Consider the following 15,171-nt stretch of genomic DNA (forward strand, 5'->3'; position numbering starts at 1 on the left):
CCTGAATTCTTTCTTGTGCAAGATCGAAGAACCCTCTTTTCGGGTCTGGATCTGGACCCCTTTCCAGTAACATTACCTCTTATTGAACACCTACATATGCCTGTTGTCTTACAATGACACTTTGCATAAATTCACTCTGCTCCTAAACAATTGTGCAAGATTAACATCAATTTTCCCACTCTTGAAGTAAAGAAACTGAGGCCAAAGGAGATTAAATTTCTTGTCTAATATCACACAGTGGATAAAGGCTGAGTCATACTTTAATCCAGTTTTATCTGACATCAAAGTCCCTACTTGTTCTACTACATTAAGCTGGCTCCAGTAGAGGATTATAAGTCAGTGTCCACAAAGGAAGTCCACCTAAACCGGACCAATGGGACCATGAAAGGCTTCAGGGAGACACTAATGCTGGAACCAAATCTTGGAATATCAGTATATTTAAATTTACATTTATTTATAAATTATAAGGTCTTGCTAGACAGTTCAAACTAAAGAAAGATATAAGGCAAAAAGTAAAACCTCTTCTCTGTCCTCCCTCACAGCCAGCAAGTCTAGCAACATACTTCAGAGGTAACCACTGTTAGGAATATTTTGTACCTATTTCCATTTTCTCTACCTACAAAATCCTTGCAAAATTTGATTTAAACTTAAATTATGTATTAAAATCAAATGCAAAACATATTTCAATTGTGTATTAAATTTTAAAACTCATGGTACAGACCATTATTTGTTTTTTTTAAGAAAATGCACCAACATCTTCCCACCTTAGCATCAATGGCTATATAGTATTTCATTGTACTGAATTTCACAATTTAATTTTTAGGTGAACAGATTCATTCCCATTTTTTAAATTTGCAATTACAAACAATACCACAAGTAGTATCCCTGTGAACCCACACGTTTTCCGTGCACTTATAAACAAAAGGACACATTCCAAGAAAAGGAATTCAGAGTTGTGTTTAATAAATGACAACTATGGCTAACGTGTGGAGGATGGACTTGGAGTGAGTAGAATTCTGAGGCTGAAGGACCAGTTAGGAAGCATAGGAATTGTGGGTAGGACAAGGAGAGATAAAAATATCAAGAGCAGAAGTGGGCTGTACACATGAAATGTGGCATCAAGATTGTGGAGAAAGACCTGAAACAAACCTTTCACTTCCCTCTTCCTAACTACCACCCACCTGTACACTACACACACACCCCTAGCCTAAGTACAATCCTCCTCTTCTAATGGGTACTCCTCATAAAATTCTATGAATTTTAACCCTTTTAGGTCTCATAATCCACCCCCTATAATGGAGCACAGGGCAGAAGACTTTAGAAGCCCAGGAGAGGTCTCCAGGGAGCCTATAAAAACACAATTAGAGACAATGCCCTGTAAAGCAGCTGATCTTGGATGATCCAGATTTACACTAACAAAATAAACACACTTCTAAAATTACAATGGAAAATTATCATTTTTCTTATACCAACTACATTTATAGGAGTGATGGGGGTGATTAACAGAATTTAAGTGGAGGCAGATAGAAAAAAAAAGCCTCTTCTTATGCCACCCCCACACTCCATATACATTATCCAATATGATAAAACTTTTCCTGCATATTGATGTGAGATGAGAAAGACTAAGTCAAAACATTATAGTTTTTTCTTTTTTTTAAAAAAAAGCAAAACCCAACACAACACAAAACGTAATCAAATCTCAATAGCTCCCTCTGCTGTCCTTTTGTGTAATTTTTTGTTTTGTTTTATCTTTTTGTAATTATTCAACTAGGAGCCACATTAAGCTGGGTAGTATAGAAGAGTAGTTGATTAAATGCTTACCACTCTATCTAAAAGTGGAGGCATCACTCCTGTATTATGACTAATGACCATTTTCTGGTCAAACTTTCTTTTCCTATATGGTGGGTATAGAGGGATTTAGAGTGATTAGACTTCTGAAAAGTTATATATATACTTTAATAACAAGGAAACATCAACCTCTAAAAACCAGACTAATTTTTAAAAATAAAACTTTTAAGTTTCACCTGTCTAGACAATCTTGGACATGTGAAAGCTGAAAAGCCAATGGCTTTGAGAAGGATTTAGAGGATCTACAGTTGAACGCAGAAAAAGCACTAGCAAATTTAGGGAAAAAAGCAAGTTCTTCTGCATGAGGACAGCCAGGACTCCTAGAAAAAGAGGGGCAGGAGCAAAAGCTAACACAGTGAAGGCTTCAAGATGGACTGGGCCGGCCAGGCACAGTGGCTCACACGCGTAGTCCCAGCACTTTGGGAAGTCTAGGTGGGTAGATTGCCTGAGGTCAGGAGTTCGAGAGAAGCCTGGCCAACATGGTGAAACCCCGTCTCTACTAAAAATACAAAACTGGCCTAGCGTGGTGGTGCACACCTGTAATCCCAGGTACTTGGAAGGCTGAGGCAGGGGAATCGCTTAAACCCGGGAGGTGGATGTTGCAGTGAGCAGAGATCACGCCAGTGCACTCCAGCCTAGGCAACAACAGTGAAAGAAACTCCATCTCAAAAAAGGGAGAGGAGGGGAAGGGGGAGGGGGAGAGGGGAGGGGGGAGGGGGAAAGGGGAGGGGAGGGGAGAATGATGGGCTGGGCATGGTGGCTCATGGCTGTAATCCCAGCACTTTGGGAGGCAGGCATATCACTTGAGGTCATGAGTTCAAGACCAGCCTGGCCTACAGGCTGAAACTCTGTCTCTACTAAAAATATAAAAATTAGCCAGGCATGGCGGTGCACGCTCAGCTACTAGGGAGGTTGAGGCAGGAGAATTGCTTGAGTCTGGGAGGTGGAGGTTGCAGTGAGCCGAGATAGCACCACTGCAGTCCAGTCAGGGTGACAGAGCAAGACTCTGTCTCAAAAAAATAGAAAAAAAGATGTTATGCATTGTGCATTTTTGTTCAATTCTCTGATCAATTCTGAATAAGGATGTTTCTCATTTTAGAAATAAGAAAAATAATAGAGGCACTTAATTGTTGGGTCAGTCAACAACTAAATACGAGTTGAGTATTCCTTATTTGAAATTCTAAACACCAGAGTGTTTCAGATATCCAATTTTTTTCGACTTTGGAAGATTTGCATTATATTTACCAGGTGAACATCCCTAATCCAAAAACCCAAAATCTGAAGGGTACAGATTTAGATGAGCTTGACATTGAAGTAGGAACTAGAAAGTCAGGGCTTTTATGAAGTTCTGATTCTCTCACTCACTTGGGAAAGTTATAGCCTTCCAGGCTGTTTCTTCATCTATAAACAGGAAGATGAGATTAAATGACCTGCATAGGTCCTTTCCAGCACTCTATGACCTCAGAGTAAATCACACTGTATTCCTCCCCCTTATCTGACCCAGAAAAAATCTGGTTTAAATGAGAGTCAAAGGTAATTTTGGAAAGTAGAAAACAACGAATGAAGGGAGTGGGGGAGAGAAGGCAGCTTCACAAGAGCAGCCAAATAGAGTATTAAAGTGGAAGTGGGGATATTATCAAGCAGTCAACTCTCCCTTTGGTAAGAAAAATGTAAGTCGCATGGCTTGCTTTCAAGCAGTTACTAGCATCACCAGTTTCACAGACTGACTTCTGGCTCCCTAGCAATGAAGGCTATCATTGCAGCATCAACAGTAATGATCCATTCGTCACAACTTAAGAATGAGCTTGGAGGATAGTCAATGACTCATTCAATCAGTAGCTGTTAAGGATGCTATGTGCCAGGCAGTGTTTACAGCAATAAAGAAGACAAAGTCCCTTCCCTCAGGAATCTCAGTTTATAAAGATAAAGCCATACACAAATTAACTTTAGAAAATTTCTATGAAGTAAATAGAGAATAAGAAAATAGAGGACAGAGTTACTATTTTAGACAGTGATCAAGGACATATTCACTAATAAAGTGTGATTTTAGCAGACCCGTGCAGAAGAAAGGAAACATCTGACACAAGCAGAGAGGACAGAAAAACCCTGAGGTAAAAATGCACCTGAAAGTTTGAGGGAAGACAAGGAAGCCAGTGTGGCTGGAGCACAGCGACAGGGCAGAAGATGGGGTGAGTTGACACCTGAGAGGAAGTCAGGGCTGGTTAAAAACAGAAGAGTGCTGTGTTGGACAGAGGAAACACAGTGGAGAAGAGGAATCAATGATGACAATTTCCTCTGCTTTTGTTACCTCTACCTTTGCTTGGAGTTTGATGAGTTAATAGATTAGTGGTACTGAAAGTAGAGCAGAGGAAAAAAAAAAAAAAGAAGCTTTTTTTCCCCTGGGAGAGTTGGGGTTAGAATAGACAAGGAAGACTAAGGTTAAACACAAACATTTCCCTTCAGATACCAAGAATCTTCACAAAAATCCCTTAAATATACAAATTCGTATAAATTTATGACACAAACACAATTCAAAGCCAATTTTGATCGTAAAACTACTCGTTATTTTTATGGGCAATGAATCACCAGATAAGGTAAGAAAATGATATGAAGCTGAAGAAAAAAAAAATTCACTGATAACTAAAAGCTATGACTCAATAGATTCCAAGTAGTAGATACATTCCTTGAGATGAGATGTGATTTTATGTTAATGAGATCAAGGAAAGAGACTGGTGTGCATCTGTAGGAGGGTGGTGAGCAGGCCTGTACATGGCAGAGTTGCCCCAAGACAGGGCTGCTCAAGTGATGCAACAGAACCACTTGGGAATACCCATTCACGTAGAGGAGCTCAAACTGCAAACAGTCCATCACCGACATGTATCAGCGAAGAGTGGTTCTCAAAGGTCATCTGCAACGCCAAATTTATATTCATAATACTAAGACTTTTTCACTCGTATTCTTTCATGTGTATAGTGTTTTCCAGAGGCTTCCATGACAAGAGATATCACAATTGAACGCAGAAGCAGAGATGAAAATCCAGCTGCTTTCTATTAAGTGAAACAATGCTTTAAAACTTTTCAGCTTTAATTTCCAATACGGAAAATATCAACCGACACAACCCACATGAACAAAAAGCTCTTTGGGCTCCTCAACAATTTGTATTTAAAGGAGTCCTGAGAGTAAGAAGTTTTGCTGCCCAACCTATCAATAAATGTAAGATTATTATATATCATCTATCATGTAAATATTTCAAATTCGATATTAATAATTTTACTCTTATCAGGAGCCTACATTAACACCAGACACCTGGGAAAGTGGGTCTGAGGATCAAAACCACTCAAGAACCACTTAGGTGGTAGATGCTTACGTGGGTCTATGGTGGGTCTGTGTGACACTCCTGAATTGTGTTTTGAAAAATAGACCAAAAATGATGAAACACCTGAGGTTTTCCTTGAAAATGGCAAAAGCTGCGACTTGTTTGTGGAGCAGTTTCTTCACCAAACTATAAGAATGAACTAAAAGAGAAAGAGTGGCTGTGGTCTCTATGTGAATAAAACTTGACATTAATTTCTTTTTCAAATGTGAGCCTTTGTTGAAAAGCTGTTCAAATAACTTCTGTAACATCTTTTTTATCTGCTTGCCTATGAAAATCAACAGTGATTGAAGTGATTTATTTCTACATATATATGCTATTGACAAACTTTCTTTTTTTAATGCATGACCTTTCAAATCTTGCCTGGAAGGTAACAGGAAATTAAAACAAAACTACATAATTCCAAGATAGGTATTTAATGGTTAACTTCCTCTTCCTCAGGCAATTTTTTTTTCCTTATTAAAAGGGAGTATTATGGAGGAATAAAAGTTTATACAACCTCTGAGAACCAAAACGTGCCCTTCTAAAAGAAATGGTTTACTCATGGCAAATCTCAAGACCTGACATGGTTTCAGTGGCTTTAAATTTAGACACCAAGGTTAAGTGGGGAGGCAGATAGCCTGTAATCCCTGCACCTTGGGAGGGTAAGGCAGGTGGATCAGTTGAGGTCAAGAGTTCAAGACCAGCCCGTGCAACATGGTTAAAACCCCATCTCTACTAAAATACAAAAAGTTAGCTTGATGTGGTGGCACGCGCCTGTAGTCCCAGCTACTCAGGAGGCTGAGGTGGGAGGATCGCTTGAGCCTGGCAGATGGAGGCTGCAGTGAGCCAAGATTGTGCCACTGACCTCCGGCCTGGGTGACAGAGCCAGACCCTGTCTCTAAATAAATAAATTAATTAATTAAGATACCAAGACTTGATGTTGGGTTAATTTCTTCTCTCCAACATTTCATACACAAAATATTTCTTACAGTTTAGACACTTAATTATGTAAGCGTTAGCACATTATATTTTCTAAGTAGCATGAATACTTCTTTTTATTACATTTATTTACAAAGATATCATAACAGCTTATCATTACATTATGTTCACATGCAGCCACATGCAGAAGATGGTCAACTTGTTTAACGCAGAGGAAAAACGTTTTTGGATTTTAAGTGATACAAACCTATCTTAAAGATTTTAATTTAAAAGACACTTTAGTTCAATTATTTGATACAGGTCCAAGACTTTTTCTTTAACTAAGTCTGTTATTTCAACTCCTTAATACTTTTCTTCTCTGAAGCACACTTGTGATGTATCCTCTAAGTGTTCTCAGTGTAATGAGAAGTGAAAAAACGCTTGCAAATTAAAAACTTCTACGTTTTTATGATTGTCCCATGGCTTTTAATAGTTTTCATCTACCTAATCAGACAACTCACCTTTACCAGGTATTTCCAAAGCAGTCAACTTAGTCTTCTTAGAAACAATTCTTTTTCAGTCACATTTTATCAACTTACATATTTAAATTTCATAACAAAACAAGTACAACTGGAATCAACAAGTTCAGAAAGAAGCACAAATGACTCTAGGAAGGCATACAAACACGAGCAAACTAGAAAATAGCTGAGATACAAGTACCAATTGTACTCTCAGCACTGGCTGCTTTCCAGCGGACACCAAGTCACTTAATCTGGCAAAGTAGTAATAGCAAACAATATATTTGTTGGGGATAGTAGCTTTAATACTAGCATGCAACAGCATTATGTTGGAGCTAACTTTCACATTTCATGTGTAAACTTATATAATCTTCCTTTTGAATATTTACTAGAATAGAATTGCCATCTAAGTTTGTGTATACCAAATACCTCTTCCTTTTAAAGTTACACGACTTCACTGAGGAAATATGGAAGTAACACATCTGCATTAGTGTTTCCATTCTGTAATGATACCAAACAGACATAATGAAGTGCTTACAATTTACTTATATATTTAAATGACACTAAATATCAAGGGGCATTTGTAATAAGCAAATCAAAATACATCTTCTTTATCTAATTTTTATCTTTGGTTTCTTTAATTTTATTCTATTGTTTATACGTTTTCTTACCATTATTCCCCCATGTTTGCTTTCCTTTTAATCCAATTCACCTTTGGTTCTGTCATCTGCTCTAGCAGGATAAGCTCTATATTGCTATATTTTACTTGGAAAAGGCATGGCTGTCACTGAATCCTAAAAAATCTTCAATGGCAATCAATAAATTCTAAACTCTCCCAAAGAAACAAAAGAAGGTAGTTAACAACTAACTTTTGAGGGCTTGAAATGGGTCCAGGCATTGTACTAAACACTTGATAATTACCTCATTTAACCTTTCTGAAATAGGTTCTGTTATCATTCTTTCATATTTTTTAATTGACCAGAAAATTGAGGCTTAGAGTTAGTTAAGAAGTGAACCTAGGATTCCAGGACAGATCAATTAGTCTCTAAAATTCAAGGTCTTGGCCATTATATTACACAGCAGGCTCAAAAGTATTTCAAAAGAATTACATCAAAAAGCAGATGCCAAGCTATTTGGAATGTTTTTTCAAGGGAATGCACCATTCTAACCATAATATATTATGGTTTATCTCCCCCAGCTAAATCTGAATGACTGTTTCTACCTATACCATAAGATCAAGATATTTTGCTTTTATCTAAATATTCTCTATGACTACAACTTCAATCCCTTTAATACACACACAATTAGAATTCAAGAAATACGTATAAGTAAGTCTTTAGAATTCAAGAAATATGTATAAGTAAGTCTTCATTACAATTCCTCCAATATCCGACCGTCCTGTTGAAAATGAGGGGAAAATGGGAGGGAGTGTTCTAAAAATATATAGGCAAAAAAAAAAAGTGTATTGGCACACAAGCCTGCTGAACCCGGGTCACAGACCAGTAGTGTTATATGTAGCCTGCTGGTTTTGACAACACAAAACAATTCTGTAATTTTCCTATCTGAACAAATACCTTAGATAGAGAGCCCAGCAATAATCAGTGCATCACCCAGAGTCGCCATGATCCTATCCACATAAACTATCAATCCCAAGAGGTAATGCAATGTCAGAAAAGCATTCCTTGGTATCAAGAGTGGGGGATTAGGATTATTAGCTGCTGCCACTATTCCCTCCTGCTACAAAAAACAAACAGGCCTTCTCTTTCTCTTTTGCTCTAAACTTAGTATCAAAAGCATTTAAGTCAATAAGCTCCTTGGAATGGATTAAAAAATAGGGTAAACTGTTACCCTCCCTCTGTTTACAAAGGGTATGAAGGACAAATGGTATGAAGACAGATTCCTGTCTTCCCCATTAAAAATACCAGGATAAGGCCAGGTGTGGTGGCTCACGCTTGTAATCCCAGCACTTTGGGAGGCTGAGGCAGGCAGATCACCTGAGGTCAGGAGTTCGAGATCAGCCTGAACAACGTGGAGAAACCCCATCTCTACTAAAAATACAAAAAAATTAGCTGGGTGTGGTGGTGCATGCCTGTAATGCCAGCTACTCCGGAGGCTGATGCAGGAGAATCGCTTGAACCAGGGAGGCGGAGGTTGCGGTGAGCCGAGATCGCGCCATTGCACTCCAGCCTGGGCAACAAGAGTGAAACTCCGTCGTCTCCAAAAAAAAAAAAAAAAAAAAAAAAATACCACGATAAGAGAGACCATAATTTCCTACTCAGATGTGGGCTGTAACTTCCTTCCAAAGAGTACAGTACAGAAAGTGTGTGGGGGGTGGGGGAGGGGGAGGGGAGGGAGAGTAATGTTATAAAGTGGCGAAACCTAACAAACTCCTACTTCAGCCAGGTGATCAAGGTCCAACATCACCGGTCATAAAGTTGGTAGTATGTATCCTTGATTTGACCCAATAGAAATGGCACTTTACTAATGTGGTGTTTCCTCCCCAAAGCCAGTCTAAACATAAGAAAAACACCAGCCAAATTCCAAAGGAGGAGCATTCTGCAAATCTGATGTTCTGGTGCAGATAGGAGTTTTAAAACATTATCTGAGTATGCCTCAATACTATAAAGGTCATCAAAAACAAGAATGAGAAACCATCACAGCCAATAGGAACCCAAGGACACATGACAACTAAAGGTAATGCAGTATCCTTGATGAGATCCTGAACCAGAAAATGGGTATTATGTAAAAACTTACGAATTCTGCAAAAGTACACATTTTAGTTAGTGATAGTGTATACTGGTTCATTCATTTGTAAGATGTTAATAGTGCCAAGTGCAGGGTGCTGGGAACCTTCTGTATGGTCTTTGCAATTTTTCTGCAAGGCTGTACTAAAAAATAAGGTCTATTTTAAAAATACAAATACAATATGAAATGGTAGAATGTAAAAAACAACTTGGATTTCTTTGGGACACACATTATCTTGCTTCTCTTTACTAATGCTTAGAAAAGATGGACATTTTGTACCACTAGACCGTAATTCACGGAAAGTGGTAGTCATATTTGATCAGTTCCAAACATTTATTTTCTGGACTATTTATTACACATACTTTGAACAAAGGATGATTATTAAAAATCATACTGGCCAGGTACAGTGGTTCACGCCTATAATCCCAGCACTTTCGAAGGCTGAGGCAGGAGTTCAAAACCAGCCTGGGCAGCAAAGGGAGACCCTATTTCTTTAAAAAAAAAAAAAAAAAGAAAAGAAAAAAAAAAGCATGTTTGGAAACCAACATGTTATATATGTATATATAACATCACTTTCAAAAAAAAATTCACCATTGCTAGAATAAAGCACAGCCTACAAAGCTACCTATTTAAATCATAAATTATAAAATATCAGAACTGCAAGGAACTTTAGATGCCTTCTACTCCCACCTCCTGATTTTATTAATATGGACACTTACAATAAAAGAAATGATTTGATCAGTGTTGAGCCTACTGTTGGAAATAACTACGTCTGGTCTTTCAACTCTGAATACTAAAATCTTTCCCCAGACAGTAATTCCATTCTGGTAATAGATGGGTCTCTTAGAAATATCTAATACTGTTTTAAGTAACATTCTAATATCTAAATCTTTAAGCGTGTTCTATGAAGGAAAAAGTATGGTGGCAGAAGAAGTGGGGAATCCTCCAGTGTTATTAACCCTGCATTCATAACCTTCCTTAAACACTAAGCTTTACAGAAACAATTTTTCATTTACATTTAGTTCTAACGTTATAAAGGTAACTAAACTTATAAAGGTGATAAGTTCTGAATTTGGTGCACTATTTTCAAATAAACTACATTTAAACTGCCACTACTTATGGGTTACATATACATATATATATATAGAGAGAGAGAGAGAGAGAGAGAGAATTCTTTTTCTCACTATTGCACCAAAAGAAATGAGGAAAGAATACATCAAGATTATGCAATGGCAAGTACTGTGATTAGAAAGTAAAGATAACAACTTTGGTCAGTTAACTTCTGACTGCAAGAATATGTTGGTTCATAGACTAGAATCAGTAAATCCAGTATCACTAAGCAACATGAAGCCAAGCCAAATTAGGCCCCAACTATGACTGACTAGCCTCAATTTTAATATGCTGATGAGCCATACACCCTTGCTCTCTCTAGATGACCAGTAGTAAAAGGGAGGATTCTGATGCTGCTGCAGTGTAGGCACCTGGAGTGATTCTTTAAGCTTGTGCCCGCGTCACAGGCCAGTAGTGTTATATGTAGCCTGCTGGTTTTGACAACACAAAACAATTCTGTAATTTTCCTATCTGAACAAATACCTTAGAGAGCCCAGCAATAATCAGTGCATCACCCAGAGTCGCCATGATCCTATCCACATAAACTATCAATCCCAAGAGGTAATGCAGACAATGTCAGAAAAACATTCCTTGGTACCAAGAGTGGGGGATTAGGATTATTAGCTGCTGCCACTATTTCCTCCTGCTACAAAAAACAAACAGGCCTTCTCTTTCTCTTTTGTTCTAAACTTAGTATTAAAAGCATGTAAGTCAACAAGCTCCTTGGAATGGATAAAAAATAAGGTAAACTGTTACCCTCCCTCTGATTAACTGCTCTATTTAATTTAAAGTCAACTAGAAGGAGTGATATAATCTATTTGTACGTGAAAGATATGTCAATCAGGAAATCCATAACAGAGTAGGCAAAAATGTTACGTTTTCTGGCAAGCAATACATATTCATGAAGATAAAATGGAAAGAACACAGATATGAGTGAACAATTTTTATTGAAACCCTCAAAGATTAAAGAGGACCAAATGGTGAGTTTGGGTACCATAACAGAAAATCTCACCTAACTGTACCATCATTCACAGGAATGAACAAACCCAAACACGACAAAATTCAAATTCTCATGTAATTGCTACAAGTGAATGTAAATGAACTAATCATTTTATCATAACCTTCCTTTAATCATACGAAAAAGGGAATTTACATGGCATAACAAAAGATATGCAAAACTTAATGAAAACACAATTCTCTTAAATTTGTTAAACTTATTTTTAAAGGATGCAGAATGCACTTGAAATGATTAAATGACTTAAGCTGATTCATTTTTTTTATTGCAAACTGTTTTAACATCAGCTTAACCCCCATGCATGGTATTCAAAAAGAACACAGCTTTCGAATTAGAAAGATCACTTAAATTAAAAGGAGAAATTAAGTACTAAAATTAGGAAAAGGCTGGATTTCTTTTGAAAGGAATCTTCAAGTACCAATACGTATAGAGAAATACTAATTTTGGTTACAGTTTCCTCCTTACTGCTAAATATACAAACTATAATACCTTTCAAAATAAAATACCCACATAAGATAGCTTTAATAAGAAATATTCAAGCCAGAACTTGGAAAAACATTAAGCAAGAAATTTACTGGGCTGATAATGTCTTAATTTGTGATCATTCAAACATTTGATGATATGTCTCCTCTTGTAGACCCCAGGCTCTCTCTCCCTTTTGGTCCCCACAGTTAAGAGACATTCAGTTGGTTGTGCTTGAGACAACCTGTGATAATTTCATTTAGAGGAAAAATATTTTGCAATATAATGACAGACCAAGAAGGAAGAGAAGGTGGGTGCTCTGGAGAAAACTTATATGAGAAAAACACAAAATTATCACTTGAAAATAAAAAGATTTTTTTTTTCCAAAGGAATGCTGCACCCATTTCACTTAAGATTAGAAATCCAGGTTAAAGGCACTGGGATGTACTCCTCACCATGAATAGACTCTCAATTACATTTATTCACATGTCTGAGTCTATTGCAATCAGCCTGCTTGCTGAGTGCTTCCATGACACTCTTACATAAAAACCTAATGTAAATTAAACATGTTTGAAACCGTTTATAACGTAACTAGTTTTATAAAAATATCCAGAGTTGCTAATAAAGCACCAAGAAAAAGAGAACCTCAGGGGGAGGACTCAGATCCTTCCTACAAGGTCACCCTTTTATAATATTCTCTAATAGGACCTCCAGAATGACAACAGTCATCTTTGACATGTCCTACCTAGATAATCTTAGGGATGTAGAACATTGCTGTGGTGACTATACCCAAATGCCACTTTTCATTATAAATAGTTAAGAGACATGTTACAAGATTTCATGGCTTACTCTTAAAAAGGTAAAATAGGTGCAATTTTCCTTTAAGAAAGTCTTTATTTTATAATATACCATTAATATTTTGATGTTCCCTTCAGTAAACACTGATATAACTACACTGGGACTACCGAAGAACTGTGTAGTAGCTATGGTTATCTACAAATACTGTATTTTTTTCACTTGAATACAGTATTTGCACATTTAAAAAAAACATTGTACAAAATAAAATTATATAAATGAAAGCCTCAAAGAAATATCCATCACTAGGTCTTTGAGCTGAAGTGACCAAAGACCATAGTAAATGAAAACATTTCTAAACATGATGTAAACATAAATGAAGTAATGCAAAACATCAAGGTATTCAAATCTACTGTATTGCTATTTTCACCCTTAATGTATCTTTCTACATAGCTTTCTCCTTTTGGAACAGTAATACATGGGGCAGTACATTATTTTCATAACCTTATGCCATCAAATCAATTAATACAGATGCTTGACACATTTAATTATACAAAATCAATTTGCTTCAAGATACAAAATTAATGTTGATATGTAATTAATGAAAAAAATAAGATGTTAAAAAGATAACTATAAGAATATCCAGATATATGCTGTATTCCCACTTATATAGATCTGATCAATAAAACATCAACACATTCACTTAGATACTGATTTAATCCATGGATCAAGGCCATATTTTCAAAGTATTTTAAGGATGCCAGGACACTGCAAAAGCTGGAGAAAAGAGCTGAGGAACAACATATGCTTGCTAAACAAGAACTATGTTTATTTAGCTAGTGAATACCTAGAGTAATAAATTTTTACTTCATGATAGCAATCAGGCTCGCAACACCCAGAAATAGGAATTAAAGGTTTTAAATGTAGTTATAAAGGTCATAAAAAGTCTGATTAGACTGAGGTACATTTACTCAAAATTTTGAGATTCATTAAGTGGTAGCAAACAAAATAATTCCTCAGACAAATGCACATTTTTCAGTATACATATTAATGGGGGGAGGAGGGAAGAAGAATGTGCATTAACTGGTGAAATCCACCAGGCTGCATATCAATATTCTGTTACACCAAACAGTTTGAAGACAAGGGAAATGTTCTAATATAATTTCAGATTATGTTTCATTTGGCTAAAATAGAGCTTAAGGTTGCTTTGCCATATTAAAAGTTTACTACAATAATTTTTCACATCAACATTTAGACTTGAACTCCAGGACTAAATATGGCATGATTATTTTGCTTTTAATCTGTCAAATAGCTAAAAATCGACAATTTAAAAACTACAACAAAGAAAAAGTTGAAGCAGTGTGACTCTTACATCATTGAACCACTTCTAATGGTTAACTGTTAGTATTTAACAAATTCAAAGAGTTAATGAATCCTTGCATTCATTCAGTCTTCTGTGCCTTAGCTAGGATGCATAATTACAAAAGACAGCAGATACTGGTAAAAGCTTCAGGACAGAAAGTGCTTGACGAAGTTACAGTTCTCAAGTGTGTTTGGTGAAGAGTATAAGGGCAGATGCGCTGATGAAAACCATTACGAGAAGAGTCAACTTTGTGTTAAAGTGTTCAAAGATGTCACCTTAAGCAGAAAAAAGCTTTAATACGTCTTCTTTGACTTATTAGGCATTTCCAGAGTCTACATCGTTAGTGTTGTAAATTTAACAGGACATCTTCATACGGTTATTGTTTGTTTCTATTTCTCTCCTGAAAAAAAACACACACACACAAAAAGAATTACAATGAAAATCTCTCATTATTTAAAGATTTAAACTATATGCACATATAATGTAAATCATCTCCATATAAAGTTCAAGTACTAATTCAAGTAATTAAAAACAATTGATAATTACCTCTATATACCATAGTGAGATTATTACCACAAAACATTTTAAATAAAGAACTCTCAAACACAAAGACCTATTTCAGGAGAGTATAGATCCTCTCCACATCCCTATTGTTTGTTTATGATGAGAATATAATAACGTCTTTTCAGTCCTTTCAAAGAGTTTTTGATCTTGAGGTGTCAAACAGACTAAAAGCTATTGGCTGAGGTAGGGGCAGGAGAAAAAGGTTAAAAGTTACATTAAATTGCAGTACAATTGCATTCAATGAAGATTTCAGATTAATTTAAAAAACTTTAAATCACAAAGAGAGTATCTTACACTCTCTTTCAGCACACGATAACTTTTCACATTAAAAAGTAAGATGAGGCCGGGCGCAGTGGCTCATGCCTGTAATCCCAGCACTTTGGGAGGCCGAGACAGGTGGATCAACTGAGGTCAGGAGTTCGAGATCAGCCTGACCAACATGATGAAACCCCGTTTCTACTAAAAATACAAAAATTAG

The 15,171-nt window shown here is 36.6% G+C and overlaps 1 protein-coding gene across 4 annotated transcripts in view; it reads right to left on the reverse strand.

The window, feature by feature from the left end:
- Window positions 1-11,424: 11,424 nt before the first annotated feature.
- The window catches only part of YTHDF3 (YTH N6-methyladenosine RNA binding protein F3), a 42,433-nt gene continuing 38,686 nt past the window's right edge, over window positions 11,425-15,171 (reverse strand). For all 4 annotated transcript variants that reach the window (XM_031013873.3, XM_019032701.4, XM_055349324.2 and 1 more), the window contains one exon: window positions 11,425-14,529. In XM_031013873.3, the coding sequence (XP_030869733.1) occupies window positions 14,506-14,529 (24 nt within the window). In that variant the 3' untranslated portion in view covers window positions 11,425-14,505. The remainder of the gene's footprint in view (window positions 14,530-15,171) is intronic.

The sequence above is a fragment of the Gorilla gorilla genome, chromosome 7, assembly GCF_029281585.2.
Source record: "Gorilla gorilla gorilla isolate KB3781 chromosome 7, NHGRI_mGorGor1-v2.1_pri, whole genome shotgun sequence".
Classification (NCBI taxonomy): domain Eukaryota; kingdom Metazoa; phylum Chordata; class Mammalia; order Primates; family Hominidae; genus Gorilla; species Gorilla gorilla.